The sequence below is a fragment of the Trifolium pratense genome, linkage group LG2 (genome assembly GCF_020283565.1).
Source record: "Trifolium pratense cultivar HEN17-A07 linkage group LG2, ARS_RC_1.1, whole genome shotgun sequence".
Taxonomy (NCBI): domain Eukaryota; kingdom Viridiplantae; phylum Streptophyta; class Magnoliopsida; order Fabales; family Fabaceae; genus Trifolium; species Trifolium pratense.
Window position 1 is genome coordinate 29,757,740 of NC_060060.1, and position 17,562 is coordinate 29,775,301.

General features: G+C 34.2%; 2 protein-coding genes across 2 annotated transcripts; one reads left to right on the top strand and one right to left on the bottom strand.

The window, feature by feature from the left end:
• Positions 1–1,402: 1,402 nt before the first annotated feature.
• On the bottom strand, positions 1,403–2,301 carry LOC123904517 (G-type lectin S-receptor-like serine/threonine-protein kinase At1g11300). Its single transcript, XM_045954174.1, has 4 exons — positions 2,268–2,301; positions 2,038–2,151; positions 1,901–1,992; positions 1,403–1,636 (listed from the first exon to the last, which is right to left on the bottom strand). Exons 1-4 carry the CDS (start codon positions 2,299–2,301, stop codon positions 1,403–1,405), a joined length of 474 nt encoding a protein of 157 aa, XP_045810130.1.
• A 448-nt stretch (positions 2,302–2,749) lies between these two features.
• LOC123907973 (receptor-like serine/threonine-protein kinase SD1-8) lies at positions 2,750–7,516 on the top strand. The gene is made up of 7 exons (XM_045958457.1): positions 2,750–4,061; positions 4,438–4,551; positions 5,216–5,427; positions 5,770–5,980; positions 6,296–6,533; positions 6,656–6,806; positions 6,933–7,516. The coding sequence occupies exons 1-7, from the start codon at positions 2,750–2,752 to the stop codon at positions 7,215–7,217; spliced, it is 2,523 nt and encodes an 840-aa protein (XP_045814413.1). The 3' UTR covers positions 7,218–7,516.
• The last annotated feature ends 10,046 nt before the right edge of the window (positions 7,517–17,562 follow it).

Consider the following 17,562-nt stretch of genomic DNA (forward strand, 5'->3'; position numbering starts at 1 on the left):
GTACATAAAGTAGAGATAATTTTTACCTTACAAGTTGATTTTGTAGGGTTTAGTTAAGTCCAACTCTCAATTTCAAGATGGTATCTGAGCCTCCTCCATGATCCATTGGGTCGCCTGTTATCAGGTTTTTAATCGGTCCATCCATAATTTATATCCGCGCACCAAGTCCATAGTGATAGGCGCGAAGGGCAATTCTCACCTTACAAACTGATTTTGTAGGATTGAGTTAGACTAAGTCTCGATTCTAAAATCTTCACCGTATAAGTGATAAAAGTAAATTCGACAAAAATAAAATATAAAAATGAAAAAAAAAAAAAAAAGCCTAATCAGTGTTGTATTTAATCCAAGTGGCCTGCATACTTTCAATTCAATAATAAAACAACAATTTATATCAAAATCTCAATCCCTCTCCTTCCTCACTCTCATCACAAAATGGCACATCCACATGACCAAATATATGCTTTGGAGAAGATGTTGATTTTTAACTGCATCTTAACATTGATAACATTCGACTCTTCTACCAGCTTGTTGCTAAGAGCAACTTTATGCAACAATATCTGTATTGTGATGGTTTCATTAATGTGTTTCTTCTCCTCCGCCGTTCTCTCCTATGCCCTTATTCTATTACTCGACCACTTCCACCACAAGATCAACCGTCTCTTCGTCCGCATTGCAATGATTATCTGTGTCATCGGACATGTCTGGGGCGTTCGCTGTTTCATCATCCTTTTCTACTACCATTCCTTCGCTATCTGGAAACCCACCTCTTGTGCTCTCATGCTTATTCTGGATTTGATTTTTCTCTACAAGCACTTCATACCATACTTGTGAGTGATAGACTATGATAATGATCCATTAATTGGTGTTTAGTGTAAATGTAACTAGCATCTTCTATTAGTATTACTAGCTAGTTTGATTTTAGTTTCTTCTTAGTTCTGCTGCTAGCATCTTCTATTAGTATTATTAGTATTAATTAGTTGCCATTTTAATCAAATCCACCACTTCCATAACTGAGGCTTGCTTGTTTATAAAAATTGCATGGTTCCACACCCTTATCAATTTTTGGTCAGATTTTATTTACTTCGCAGACGAACTCCAGATTATCAGGATCTCCTTTCCCTAAGAACTAAATGATTAATACAACAATAAAAGTGAGGTAGGAGTATATTTTTTTTCGGTTAGGGGTGTAACTGAAGAGGTAGGAGTATTTTAAGTATTTTTTTCGGTCAGACTTAACATTATAACCAAACTCATATTCAAACATATAGTAGCTTAAACTCTTGAGGGTCAATAATTTCTTGGTGTGAGCTATAGGTAGTTATTTCAACCATGGCATCTTCATGACTGTTATCTGCCTTGCAAGTTTGTGATAGTGACACCATTCCTCGAATTCGAGTCATGACTATGTTGAGAGTTGAGACTGAGATGACTCTCCTTTATGCTCAGTCTGCCTTTGAATGAATGCATTGTTAAGCATTGAAACAACTGTTGCCATAGTAGGTCTCTCATTCGCAATTTCTTGCACACAAAGAAGTCCAATATGTATGCATCTCAAAATGTCATCTACATAATCTGGATTACATATTTCTGGATCAATCAAAGATATAATCTCCTCTTCATTCCACAGTTTCCATGCCTTAAAAAAACCAAACAAAGAAGAATAAATATCCAGTATATATGGACGTAAATTTGAAATATAGTACTATAATGTAGCAAACATAAAATAGAGCCTTAATATGAATCAACATGAAGATTAATTAATTTGGAATGACTGACATATCTTAGTTAATTTGGACCAAGCAGGATCACCATAACCTGAATAATTAACAAAATTTAGTTCAGAATTTGGTTTTTAATTGGACTAAAAGTTGAACAGGTATTATTCTTCAACACAGTAAACCTTGTCATACTTCTTGGATGTTCTATTAACTGAGATGCAATCTATGACTACTTGTGTAATAGAAATTTGAATGCATATATGTTTGGTTAGTTCTGAGATATAAGTTAAAATAATAAATGTTGTAGAAATACAAATACCTGAACGTTTAGACCAAAAGAAATAGGCACAAGAAACAACAATAATTGTTGCCACGATCACTATAGCTATAACTATTGCTGTAGTAACATTTCTTTTCCCATCTGTATCTATAGCTGTTTACATAATTTAGTTCAGAATCTAGTTATTGGACTAAAATTTGAAGATAAATTTTATACACATTATATTTATCATAGAAAAAATAAACAAAATTATAGCTATGCACACTCACCAAATTCTGAATAATCTAGGTATGTAAAGATCATAGTCACACGGTTCGCAATTCACTTCGGTACGCGGTACGAATTCGGGTACGCGGGGGTATACAGAGTCGGTACGCCATTTGGGTTCATGGTACGTTCAAATATAATATATTCCAAAAATAAACCCACAAAGTATCAGGCATACATTTAGTTATACATTTAGTTCAGAATAATTAACAAAAAAGGCTATGAATATTTAAGTAAAACGGAAAAAGTATAACCAAATGTTTGGGAGGACGACGCTCCGCAACTGCGATCGGGAGGGTGCTGAACCACTTGATGCGCGACTCCCAAATTAAACTGGTGGTAAAAAAAATAATAAAAAAAAAAAGTGAATAAGTAAAGTCTTTGGAATTCAAACTCTGATGTGTGTGGTGGTGTAAATGTCGACTCCATATATACATACATTTGATTCATCGCAAACAATTTACTCACGTTTCCTCTTTCAAACATGCAAGGTTTATTCTTCTTCTTGTTCATGAATTCACTATCTTTTCTCACCACAATCTCAACCTCTACGGATACCCTAACCTCGTCACAAATTCTGAGAACATCTCAGACCCTCGAATCGTCCAACGAAACTTTCGTTCTTGGTTTCATCCCCGGAATAAATCTCAACAACTTTTATTTAGCCATATGGTACAAAAACAGCCAAGACACAGTTGTTTGGGTTGCAAACAGAGACAACCCTCTTCAAAATAATTCAACCAATGATGGCTTTCTCAAAATTGGTGACAATGGAAACATAGTACTTCTCAATTCATCATCAAACAACAACCTCGTATGGTCTTCGAATCAAACAACAGTTACTAAAAACCAACTTGTTCTTCAGCTTTTGGATAATGGAAATTTAGTTCTAAGAGAAACAAACGTGAACGACCCAACAAAATATCTATGGCAAAGCTTTGATTTTCCCACAGATACTTTGTTACCATCCATGAACTTGGGTTGGAACTTCGAGAAAAACACCGAAAAACACTTAACTTCATGGAAGATCACAGGTCAAAACCCTTCAACAGGAGATTATTCATACAAAATTGATTTTCATGGCTTACCAGAAACTTTCCTGGTTGGTAGTGATAGATCATTAATGTATCGTGGTGGACCTTGGAATGGTGAAACATTCAGCGGTCTACCAGAAGCTAAGATGCAAGAAGATACAGATTCAATAGTTTTTAATTTTTCATGGAACGAACACGGTGTTTACTACTCATTTTCGACCATAAATGGGTCAATTTATTCGAGACTTGTTCTGAATTCGTACGGTCAACTTCAACATTTTACTTGGAATCAAAGCACAAAAACTTGGACTACGAAGTATTTGTATGTATTTTTATCAGATGATTGTGATCAGTACAGAAAATGTGGCCCTTATAGTATATGTGGCGCGCATGCTTCCCCTGTTTGTAAATGTATGAAAGGTTTTGTTCCTAAGAATGAACGAACATGGAATGTGAACGATTTTGAGTCTGATGGTTGTGTGAGGAAAACGAATTTGGATTGTAAGAGTGATGAGTTTTATCAAATGGTGAATGTGAAGTTGCCTGAGACAACCAAAACCCCTGTTTTTGTGAATACAACAATGGGGATTAAGGAATGTGGTGATTTGTGTCGTAGGAATTGTTCTTGTACTGGTTATGCTAACATTTTTGTGACGAATGGAGGAAGTGGTTGTGTTATGTGGTTTGGTGAACTTGTTGATATCATAAACTATACTAAAGGTGGACAAGATCTCTACATACGTCAAGCTTATTCAAAACTTGGTGAGTATGCACACCTCATAGTTATAATTTGTTTTTTTGTTTGTTTGGTTTTCACCCTCTGATTCCTAAGGGAAGAGACCCCTAGTAGTCCAGAGTTCGGTGCAAGTTCTGGGATCAAGTGATTTCAGTCTCCTCCCAATGCAGTTGCAGGGGATCGAACTGTGGTCCTCCCTACCAAGTTAAACGCCAATCACCACTGAATTTCAATCCAACAGTGAATTTCGTAAAATTAATATTCGATAGATCATTTGTTCACGGTGGACCACTTGTGAAGTGGTCCACCGTAGCATTAGTTTATGTTTTTGTAAAAAATTCTTCTTCTACTTTTAGTCCAATAACTAGATATCTCTATAAACTAATTAAATTTTGTTAACAGATATAGATACAGATGAGAAAACAAATGGAACAGCAATTACCATATCTATAGTGATAGTGGCAACGATTATTGTTGCTACTTGTACCTATTTCTTATGGTCATGGGCTTCTAAACGTTCAGGTAATTTCTATTTCTACAACTTATTGTTCATTAAATGCTTATGTTTGGCGCGACTTTTTTTTGGCTTTTCTTATTTGTTTAGGTAGCTTAATGGCTAGAAAATTTAGCTTGAAAGGTGAATAATTGGAGTGTTGGAGTTCGAACCCGGACTCCTACACATATAGTGTGATATCTCTACTAACTAGACTAAGCTCATACGGACTCTTTATTTTAAAGGAGAAATAGGGTAAAATAAACTCTACATAAAATTAAGTGACTTATTTTTATAAAAGAAAATAGCATAATAAGAAGATTTTTAAAAAGTTAAAAATATTAACTTAGTGTTACATGGAGCTTTTGGCCAGTTCGGTCTTCTAATCCCTGGGCCAACCTCTACCCCTTCATAGTTTAAGGGTATTTATCCTATCAACCGATGAAAACAAACCACATGAGTAAATTTGCATGTGAAATAAAAGTTTGTTACTAAATATTTTTGCCCCGTTCATGACAAGCTGCCAAGCATATGTCCACACCTTCGAAGGGACATGAAAGTTTCATCACTTGTAGTAAATGATACATTTTTCAACCACTTTGATTGAAAAACGCATCATTTACTAGTTATAATTGGTTGAGACTTCGATAATTAGTCACAAGCATTCATAATTAGGATAAGACATAGACTCAGAATTATCTAGCTTCCACTTTCAATTATTTGTGTTGACCACAGGGAAATCCCCTCAAGAAAATCAAACTGCAAGTCTAATTGGAGATGTGAAACAAGTTAAAATAGAGGACCTTCCTTTATTTGAGTTCAAAAACATATCAACAGCAACAAATAACTTTAGTTCAGCTAATAAGATTGGACAAGGTGGTTTTGGTTCAGTGTACAAGGTAAACTAAATCTTTGTAAAAAAATTATCTTTCAATTATAATGTTGTGTAACACTTTCTCCATCTTTATGTAGAACTTTTTTTTATAAAAATAAAAGTTTGTCCCTAAATGTAAGATCCGCTATAAATTTTTTGATGCATTTATTACTCTTTTTCAAATGTATTTATTAATATCTCAAATTTGCATTGGAATATGAAAAATCAACATTTAATACAAATGGTGATTTAGTACTATAGTCACAAATTTATTACTCGAACAATTTTTCTTAATATCCGTTATTTTTGGCAAAAGTTCCTAAGGGTCAGATAATATGTTTTCATTTTCTTGAAAAAAAAAATCTAGGGAGAATTGCCGGATGGATTAGAAATAGCAGTGAAAAGACTTTCAAGAGATTCAGGACAGGGGCTAGAAGAATTTATGAATGAAGTGATTGTGATTTCAAAGCTTCAACATCGCAATCTTGTAAGACTTTTAGGCTGCTGCATCGAAGAAGAAGAAAAGATGTTGGTTTATGAGTACATGCCTAATAACAGTTTAGATTTTTACCTATTTGGTTAGTGTACATCTAAACTTGTTCTTTTTATCAATTTCAATCATCATTAGAAAAGCATTAAATATAATGTGCTGCTACAATTGATCTTTTAATATTGTTCACCGTTGTTAAGAAATGTGGTTCATTTCTTATCCTTCATAGAAGAAGTTCATGACATTGTTTCTACTTTTAAGTTCAGTGCATGAAATGAAAAACAAGTCAGAAAATGTTCTAGCCTTTCATTTGAATACCTCAAAATCTTGTTAATAATGTGACCAAAAGTTGCATTTTGCAGCATCTTGCTCTGCTATACCTTACTTTCCATTGTTTCTGCAGACCCAATAAAAAAGAAGGTTTTAGATTGGCAAAAACGTTTATACGTAATCGAAGGAATCTCTCGAGGTCTACTTTATCTTCATAGAGATTCGAGGTTAAGAATAATACACAGAGACCTAAAACCAAGTAATATCTTGTTGGATGGAGAATTGAATCCAAAAATATCTGACTTTGGCATGGCCAGAATCTTTGGAGGTACCGAAAACGAGTGCAATACAAGAAGAATTGTGGGAACATAGTAAGCATGTTTTTTCTTTATAAATGTCCCCAAAATATGCAATTGCAGAACCTTAATGTTATTGTATTAGCATGCCAAGAGCTATAATATATAGTTGATTTGATAGTGAAATTAAAATGCAGTGGATACATGTCTCCAGAGTATGCAATGGAAGGACTATTTTCAGACAAATCAGATGTTTTTAGCTTTGGAGTTTTGCTCCTCGAGATAATAAGCGGTAGGAAAAACACAAGTTTATATAATCACGAGCAAACACTCAACCTCTTAGGATATGTAAGTCTTTTCAAATTCATTAATTATGCTTGTACATTCATAATACATCTCAATTTTCTGTTGTAATAATTTCAAGTTTATTTACATATACACTGGTCTTTATTATAATTTTTTTGGTTTTTTAAGGCATGGAAACTATGGAATGAAGATGAGGTTGTATCTTTGATAGATCCTCAAATATGTAATCCAGAATATTTGGATGACATTTTGAGATGCATACATATTGGACTTCTTTGTGTTCAAGAAATTGCGAAGGAGAGGCCTACTATGGCAACAGTTGTATCAATGCTTAATAGTGAGATTGTTAAATTTCCTCGTCCATTTCAACCTGGATTCATTCAAAGACAGATTGAGCGTAGAGGCGAGCCATCGCTAAACCGTGTCACTGTCACAAGCTTGCAAGGCAGATGATTAGCAGACATAACGATGCCCGTGCTGGATCCTCAAGACTTTAAACTAATAATCTCTGCATCTCATTTACAAATAGATCTCTTATGTTATATAAATTGTTTTTTCCAATAGTGATGATATCCAACAACTTTCCAAATTCCCAGATTACTTTAAATGTTCAATATTATTATTAGCATCATCAACTTAGCATCACAAGTATACACTCTCCACATTTTCAATGAAGGGTTGAAGATGATACCAAATCAAATATAATGACTAACATCATTACTTACCATATATTTCCCTTGCAGGCCACTCTCGTACCAATACCTCAGCCAGGGTTCCCTAAACAATACAGAAAACAAATCGTCATTCGTCAATGCAATGACATGTATACCAGCACAAAGCAACAGACTAGCCAAAAAACTTATTATAAATTGCGGTTGCAGTCGCGGATGCGGTAATGGTTGCGGTTGTTGCGAATGCGGTCATTGCGGTTGCTGCAACGTGCAATGCAACTGTTGCGGCGTGATGCAACGTGTAATGCGAGTGTTGCAGCGTGAAATCATTTTGAAATTGCACAAGCTATATAAAATGAAACTACTAAGTAACTACACTATTTATCCACTATTGCATAGTCTTAATTTATTCCATAAACACTAATTTGAATTTTCTTAAAATATACGGTTGAGAGATTGTTAAAAGTAAGATTTTTCATTGGATTTAACACAAATTAGGATTTGAAGTTCATAAATTTTATTTTTTGGTGAGAAAATTTGAACAAACATCTCCGAAAACGTCTAATGCGGCTCCTGATGCGGTTACGATGCGGCCGTACACGTGAATTAAGATCACACCGCAATTGCGGCGGAGGCTACCGCCTCAGCAATACTGCAGCCGCAATTACGGATGCGGACCGCAATTTAAAACCTTGGCTGTAACTAACAAGCTTCCCAAACTCAAATTGGCAAATCTCCACGAGTTAAACTTTCTGAGGATGCATGTAGAGCTCGGTGCTTGAATAATTGTAATTGCACAGCTTATGGATATGATGATGGAAATTAATTGACATGGTGAGGTTTACAAGTGGAGGCATTGATCTATACATACGCCAAGCTTATTCAGAACTTGGCGAGTCTATCTTAATCTTAATGACATACTAATTAGCATGACCCTTTTGTTTATTTTTTCCCCTGTGATAAATGTGTACAAAATTTATTATTCAACTTTTAATTAGTCCAATTAAAAACCAAATTCTGAACTAAATTTTGTTAATTATTCAGGTTATGGTGATCCTGCTTGGTCCAAATTAACTAAGATATGTCAGTCATTCCAAATTAATTAATCTTCATGTTGATTCATATTAAGGCTCTATTTTATGTTTGCTACATTATAGTACTATATTTCAAATTTACGTCCATATATACTGGATATTTATTCTTCTTTGTTTGGTTTTTTTAAGGCATGGAAACTGTGGAATGAAGAGGAGATTATATCTTTGATTGATCCAGAAATATGTAATCCAGATTATGTAGATGACATTTTGAGATGCATACATATTGGACTTCTTTGTGTGCAAGAAATTGCGAATGAGAGACCTACTATGGCAACAGTTGTTTCAATGCTTAACAATGCATTCATTCAAAGGCAGACTGAGCATAAAGGAGAGTCATCTCAGTCTCAACTCTCAACATAGTCATGACTCGAATTCGAGGAATGGTGTCACTATCACAAACTTGCAAGGCAGATAACAGTCATGAAGATGCCATGGTTGAAATAACTACCTATAGCTCACACCAAGAAATTATTGACCCTCAAGAGTTTAAGCTACTATATGTTTGAATATGAGTTTGGTTATAATGTTAAGTCTGACCGAAAAAAATACTTAAAATACTCCTACCTCTTCAGTTACACCCCTAACCGAAAAAAAATATACTCCTACCTCACTTTTATTGTTGTATTAATCATTTAGTTCTTAGGGAAAGGAGATCCTGATAATCTGGAGTTCGTCTGCGAAGTAAATAAAATCTGACCAAAAATTGATAAGGGTGTGGAACCATGCAATTTTTATAAACAAGCAAGCCTCAGTTATGGAAGTGGTGGATTTGATTAAAATGGCAACTAATTAATACTAATAATACTAATAGAAGATGCTAGCAGCAGAACTAAGAAGAAACTAAAATCAAACTAGCTAGTAATACTAATAGAAGATGCTAGTTACATTTACACTAAACACCAATTAATGGATCATTATCATAGTCTATCACTCACAAGTATGGTATGAAGTGCTTGTAGAGAAAAATCAAATCCAGAATAAGCATGAGAGCACAAGAGGTGGGTTTCCAGATAGCGAAGGAATGGTAGTAGAAAAGGATGATGAAACAGCGAACGCCCCAGACATGTCCGATGACACAGATAATCATTGCAATGCGGACGAAGAGACGGTTGATCTTGTGGTGGAAGTGGTCGAGTAATAGAATAAGGGCATAGGAGAGAACGGCGGAGGAGAAGAAACACATTAATGAAACCATCACAATACAGATATTGTTGCATAAAGTTGCTCTTAGCAACAAGCTGGTAGAAGAGTCGAATGTTATCAATGTTAAGATGCAGTTAAAAATCAACATCTTCTCCAAAGCATATATTTGGTCATGTGGATGTGCCATTTTGTGATGAGAGTGAGGAAGGAGAGGGATTGAGATTTTGATATAAATTGTTGTTTTATTATTGAATTGAAAGTATGCAGGCCACTTGGATTAAATACAACACTGATTAGGCTTTTTTTTTTTTTTTTTCATTTTTATATTTTATTTTTGTCGAATTTACTTTTATCACTTATACGGTGAAGATTTTAGAATCGAGACTTAGTCTAACTCAATCCTACAAAATCAGTTTGTAAGGTGAGAATTGCCCTTCGCGCCTATCACTATGGACTTGGTGCGCGGATATAAATTATGGATGGACCGATTAAAAACCTGATAACAGGCGACCCAATGGATCATGGAGGAGGCTCAGATACCATCTTGAAATTGAGAGTTGGACTTAACTAAACCCTACAAAATCAACTTGTAAGGTAAAAATTATCTCTACTTTATGTACATATTCAGGTCATCTTAAAACCGATGTGAAACTTCTTTAACATCTCATATAAGTAACCAAACATAATAAAGGTGAATTATTTGGTGCAATGTAACTATCATTTACCTCTAGGGACGGAGCCATGTATATGGCTGTGTGGGCTGGTGCCCCCACTTTAATTATAATTTGCTACTACTAGTACTACTATGTAATATGTATATGTGCATGTCACTTATAATGCATAAATTTTTAATTTTTTTTGTTTTCACTACCAGTTTAATTTGGTTCGGGATTCAGTTCTGATATTAAGTAGTTTCAGCGTCTTTCGATCGCAGTTGCGGGGGATTGAACCGCGACCCTCCCTACCAAGTTCAACGTCAATCACCACTGAACCAACTAACGATTGATAGATTTAATTAACTATATATTACCACAAGAACAAATGTATTTGTGTACAATTTAATAGTATCTAAGTTGATAGTTTGGCGCATTGTTTTTTTTTTTTTTTTTTTATATTTTAAATAATCGTCTTGCTAACAAGTGTCTCTTATTAAGAAACTAAAAAAGAAAATAGAAGAGATTTTTATTTTTCTCTTGAAAAGAACAATTTTTTTACTTTTAAGGTGTTTAGAATACACAATTTCTTAAATGATTTTTATATATTTATATTTAGCTTCTTAATAAATATATTTATGGCACTTATTATCATTTGCCTTTAAATAATAACAAAAACAAATTCTGGCACAGCAATTATTGATCAGATTTTAGTTACATCACAATCGAACACTATATTACCATGACTCCTTCTCCCGTGAATTAGAAGATTAATTTTAAAAAAATTAGAAGATTAATTTTAAAAAAATTCTTGTTAATATATTTTTGATTTTGGCAATGTTTGGAATAATAAAACTACAAAAAAATATTTATGATACATATCAGTATATATACATTGAAAATGATATGTTATATTTTTAATATCATATTTTTACTTACTTAAATATTGCCCCTACTTCTCAAAGTTTCTGGCTCCGTCACTGTTTACCTCAAATGGATTCTGCCCTCGAAAGTGATTCATATTCAAAGCTGGAAATCCTAGCTGCTTTCCACGTTGTGTGTTAAATGTGAAATCAATTCTAACCCGCTCCTACTAATTTTACCATCTTATCATTTTCTATCGACTGATTGCACTGGTTTTCTTTTATTAATGTCTCGATAGTGAAGTAAAATGTAATTTTACTACTCCCTCCTGTCCTTTTTATAAGGAACACTTAGGACAAAAAATTTGGTCCTTTTTATAAGAAACTTTGACCAATTTTCAAATGTTTTAAATGTTCAATTTCACTTATACCCTTATTTATTATGAGAGAGAATTTAAAAATAAGTAAGTTAGTTGAATAAAGAGTAATTAAATAAGGATATACATGGAATAAATTTAAATTTATAAGAGTATTAAATGAAAATAACTATGTTAAATGTGCTTTGTTGGTCTGTGTGATTTTTTCAAAGTATTCCTTATAAAAAGGACCGGAGGGAGTATTACATTAACTATGGCAAGGTGTAGGTGGTTGGATTTACTCGACCGGCCCTTTCTATGAATACATAAAGTTGCCGGACGGTCGAACATTCCTAATTTACAGGAATCCTTCCCTAGAAATGATGATGGCCATTCTAATGACCACAGTCAGTTATGTAATCAGTCGGATTTTGGTACGGATTTTAGCATCTATTGGAATCGACGTAGATCATCTCAAGGTATTCATTATTCTTCTGTTTCTATATATTCTATTTATATTATTGTGGATATTATATTGTGTATATAGATAAAACAGACTGTGACAAATACTTTTCATCTTGAATTAAAATTAGCAATCTATGAAAATAATATATCATCCATATCATTATAAATGCTAGCAGCTGTAACCAATTAAGGAATTTTTTTTTAAACCACTATATTTAGTCTAGTGACAAGGAATTTGAGTAGTATACATGTTTCGCATTCAATCCTTCATGCAAGTAAAGAAGGAATCTGCATTGGATTCTTAGAGTTAATTAATTGGTGTGGGGATAAAATAAAAAGAAGCACAATGGAATATGTGTTCAAATTTGTCAAGAAAAAAAAGTAAGTTGTAGTCATGGGCTCATGGCTCTCCCCTCTACCTATGATTAGAGCTTTTTCCAAATACAAACACTATATGATTATAATATTTTTTCAAAACATTCTATTTATATGAAAGAGTTCAAATAAATGATGTTGGAAAGTCTATCAATTTGAAGGTATAATCATGGCTTCAAATTTATTTATCAACATAATCCATGACTAACAAGGTTTAAATTGTTAATTTTGTTATTGTTAATGGACACTGTTTGGAGACTACCTTTTATATAGTTTACATTTTTAGTTAAAACTATACTTAATTCTCACATTGGCATAGATAAGTATAATGTATCCTCTAAGAAACTATTGCTCTCTTTCCCTCTCTTTAGTTCTGTGCGATTTTTTTCTGTTTCTGTTTTCCGCCTTAATAATTTTGAATTTCTTTATATTTTTTTAAGTTAAAAGTCTAAAATTGTTTCAAAATAAAAATAAAAATAGCAACTGTGAATTCCTTTAATGTTTGAGTTGCTAACTTTGACAGATGGAAATAAATTACATGGAATTAATGAATATGGTGCGATTAATGAATTGATTATTTCATTTGGTAAGTTTCATTTCCAATTAATAAGAATCCTATTTCTTAGCCATATTTTGTTGATCTGCTATAGTTTTAATTTAGTGTAGTTAGCTAAATGATGACCGGTTCATGTTTATCACTATCATCATCCATCCATGTTTATCACTATCTTCTCCTTTCCTGAACATTTTTTAATTATTGTTTGTGTGCATCTGATTTGTTGTTAAGTGAAGAGTGGAAAGAATAAGAAAGGATTAGAATCAAAATAATGGATGCTTTATGCTCTGTTTTCATTACTTCACTATAGACATGGCAATAAAACCCATACCTGCGGGTACCCGCCCAAATCATACCCGCTTTGACGGGGAAAACCCGAGTTGACTGGGTTTGGGTTCGGGTTTGGATTTTCCCCGATTTCAAAAGATGGGTTTGGGGCGGGTAATGGGTACATTGATACCCACCCCGAACCCGTCTCGCTTATACTAAAAATTAGATTTCATCTTTTTAAATTAGAAACGTTTAAACAATCTCTTAAATTACATTCATATATTTAATTTTTATTTTTAATTTGAGTATTAAACAAACCATTTTCTCTATTTTTTTTCTTATTTAAAAAAATATTGTTGAGAGAAAATAATTTTGGACGTTTAACTTTTTTTTTAATAAAAAAATACTAAAATACAATCTAAATTCATGTGGAAAGAGGCGTAATGGGGATACCCGAAACCCGATTGGGATACCCGATCCCCGTTGGGTATGGGTTTGGGGTTATCATTTTTATCCCCGCTAGAATTTGGGACGGGTTTGGGAAAAACCGAACTTTATGGGTTTAGGTTTGGGGAGGGCAAAACCCGTCCCCGCCCCGCCCGATTGCCATGCCTACTTCACGATTCATAGTGGATGACTTATGCACATAGTGGTTGTGATTGTAGGCATTCTATGATTTCTATCTAATTAATGACATTTGAAGTCTAATGACTCAAGGACCAACCATGGATATAGTCACTACTTGGAGTTGGAGGTAGGCGTCTCCGGGTTTTAGAAGACCCTGCGCAAAATATAAAAGTGGTCCCTTAATATAAAAAATTTATTTTTTTTATAAAAAAAATTGTCGATTTAAATTGCGTATAATATAAAAAAATCATTTTTATTCTTGTAAACATATAGATTATCAATATTAAACCAATTGCATCAAATCAAATGGGATAAGAAATACAAAATAATTATCTTTGTATATAACGTCAAAAAGAAACCTCTTAATCTGATTTTAAATTTTATGGAAAGATTAAAATGGACTAAAACTATATTTCCGAGTATAGATAACTAATCTATTGATACTCATATGATATTATATGAACATTAACAATATATAACTATTAGTTTATGGCCTAAAAATTAATCTATTAATATACATCTGATATTTTATAGGTATAAATAATATATAAGTAATATTTTGAGGCTCTATGCCGTCGCACACCTTGCACATGTGTGCAAGCCGCCACTGCTACTATCCATTGGTATGGTAGTTGGTATCATGATATCATACATTGAAGATCCATAGTACATAGGAGGCCTCCAACCTCTCCAAATTTAGAGGGGCCCTATGCGGTGGCACACCTTGCACACCCATAGGAGCTGAAGCTAAAAATAGTAGTGAAAATTGATTTCGTGGTAAAAAGCGGTGCTGAATAATAAATATATATTACGAACATGGATATATTAAAATGACATTTATTTTGTGACAAAATAAATTAAACATTTTTTATAAGACAAATAGTATATTCAATAGCAATTTATAAAATCCTTTCAAAAAAGAAAAACAATTTATAAAATGACTCGCATTTGTGACAAAAAGACGACCATATAAGTCACTCGTATATTCATTATGAATACTACATTTACATTGTGCTTGACTATATGGCGTTTGGAAAATTTAGACATTGAATTATTGAAACAGTATTAGTATTTCACACGTCTCCACCTCCTGGCGTTTGTTTTACACTTATTTGCTGCCTAATCATCGATGTGGAAAAAGATAACAAACTCCAACATTTGTCACTGTTGACTTTTACTTTTCTGGTGTTTTTTGGATGACCTGAGTAAATATATTCATATAATGAATCCAAACATATTGGGACTTAGTGTGCAAGGAAACATGTTACATATTTTACTCACCCTCTTAACCCTTTACATGATCAAAATTGGAGATGCTACTATATACACAATTACATCCTCTCAATTTATCACAGATTCTCAAACTATAAGCTCAAACGACAGTGCGTTCAAGTTTGGATTCTTCAGTCCGATAAACACAACAAATCCTTACGTAGGAATATGGTATCTCAATGAATCCGATATTGTATGGGTGGCCAATAGAGAAAAACCACTACAAGATTCTTCTAGTGTTGTCACCATTTCTGATGACAACACAAACCTTTTAGTACTGGATGGACAAAAACATGTTATGTGGTCATCCAATATCTCAAATTTTAAATCAAATTCTGATGTTACTGCTCATCTCGAAAATACTGGAAACCTCTGTTGGAAGGAAGCTTTAATAGGTGGAAAAAGTGTTTAAGTATTTGAGAGAGAATATGAAACTTGTTGGAAGGGAATGCTACTTATATTATTGAGTGTTTGTAATTTTTGGCTTGATACAAACTCAAGTTCATTACCTCTATTTATACTAGTGGCATCCCTAAATCAATGACTAGGATTTTGCCACCACAAAGTTGATCTAATGGCTATAAACTACTCTCTAGAATTTTCCCTACTATTCTACATAAATCTTAACTTATCCTTATTTTCTAGAGAGCTCCATGGATTTCTCTAGAATAAGCTTCTAGAAATTGGACTTACTACATTACAAATTTGGGCTTAAACTTCCTAAGGCCCAAAACTAACAAACCCAAAATCAATTTACATATTCAACACCCCCCCCTTAAACTTGATTTTGCTACTCCAAGTAAATATCTTAATTTGACAAAGTGTTCACGCTTGAGAGGTTTGGTGAAGATATTAGCTACTTGGTCATATGTCTTCACGTACTCCAACTTCACATCATTGTTAGAAACACACTCTCTAATATAGTGGTAGCGTGTGTCAATGTGCTTACTTCGATCATGGAAGACTGAGTTCTTTGCCAAAGCTATTGCTGACTTGTTGTCCACGAATATCTTGGTCGGCTCCTTTTGCGGCAGACTTAACTCCTTTAACAGGTTTCTCAACCAGATTGCATGACAAACACATGAAGTGGCCGCCACGTACTCTGCCTCACATGTGGAAAGAGTGACAATCGATTGTTTCTTTGACATCCATGTGAAAGCTGTGTTTCCAATGTAGAAAACAAAGCCACTTGTGCTTTTTCGGTCATCCACGTCTCCTCCCCAATCACTATCGCTATATCCAACGCGCTTATAATCATCAGAAACAGAGTAGTACAAGCCTGAGTTTGTTGTACCTTTGATGTAGCGAAGAATCCTCTTTGCTGCCTTCAGATGAGTTGTTGTTGGATGCTCCATGTATTGACTTACAACTCCGACCGCATACAAGATGTCAGGCCTCGTACATGTTAAATATCGTAAGCTTCCAACCAAGCTCTTAAAGAGTGATGGATCCACTGTTTCACCTTCCTCGTGCTTTGATAGCTTGATTCCACATTCCATTGGCGTGCTAACTGGGTTTGCATCATCCATCTTGAACTTCTTGAGTACCTCCTTAGCATAACCTTCCTGAGTGATTAGGATTCCATGATCCTCTTGTTTCACTTCAATGCCGAGATAGTAAGACATTAATCCAATGTCGGTCATCTCGAACTCCTTTGTCATCTCTTTCTTGAACTCTTCAAACATGGTTGGATTGTTCCCCGTGAAGATCAAGTCATCTACATATAAGCACACAATCAAAATATCTCCGCCTTGCACTTTGATATAGAGTGCGTTCTCATATGGGCATTTGATGAAGTTCTTATCTTGGAAATACTTGTCAATTCGAGCATTCCAAGCTCTTGGGGCTTGTTTCAACCCGTAGAGTTCCTTATTTAGCTTCAATACTTTTTCTTCTTCTCCCTTGACTTCGTAGCCTTGTGGTTGCTCAATGTAGACTTCTTCGTCAAGGACCCCATTTAAGAAGGCTGACTTGATATCCATTTGATGTATCTTCCACTTGTTTTGAGCTGCCAATGAAATGATTAGTCTAACAGTTTTTAATCGAGCAACTGGAGCGAATACCTCGTCATAGTCAATGTCGGCTCTTTGACTGTATCCTTTTGCCACCAATCTTGCCTTGTATCTTTCAACTTCTCCTTTGGAGTTCTTCTTTGCTTTATACACCCACTTCACACTGATCGCCTTGTGCCCTTTTGGAAGTGAGACCAACTCTCATGTTTCATTCTTCTTTATCGCCTTGATCTCTTCGTCCATGGCAGTTCTCCATGTCTTCTTCTCGAATGCTTCTTGGAAGTTCATGGGCTCGCAATCCACAAAAAGACAGAAAAGAGTAAGATTGTCTTGATTTTCGGTTACCTCGTAAATCTCTTGCAAACTTCTAAAGTGAGGAGTCTTTTCACTTGAGCTTTCTCCTTCTTCAGAACTCAGGGTTGGTGAAGCCGGCGGAGT

Coding starts and splice junctions, on each gene's coding strand:
- LOC123904517 (XM_045954174.1), bottom strand. CDS start 2,301: ATGATCTTTACATACCTAGATTATTCAGAATTTG. Junction 2,152..2,267: donor CCTAGATTATTCAGAATTTG/GTGAGTGTGCAT, acceptor TTATGTAAACAG/CTATAGATACAGATGGGAAA. Junction 1,637..1,900: donor CATCCAAGAAGTATGACAAG/GTTTACTGTGTT, acceptor GGTTTTTTTAAG/GCATGGAAACTGTGGAATGA.
- LOC123907973 (XM_045958457.1), top strand. CDS start 2,750: ATGCAAGGTTTATTCTTCTTCTTGTTCATGAATTCACTATCTTTTCTC. Junction 6,534..6,655: donor AGAAGAATTGTGGGAACATA/GTAAGCATGTTT, acceptor ATTAAAATGCAG/TGGATACATGTCTCCAGAGT. Junction 6,807..6,932: donor CACTCAACCTCTTAGGATAT/GTAAGTCTTTTC, acceptor TGGTTTTTTAAG/GCATGGAAACTATGGAATGA.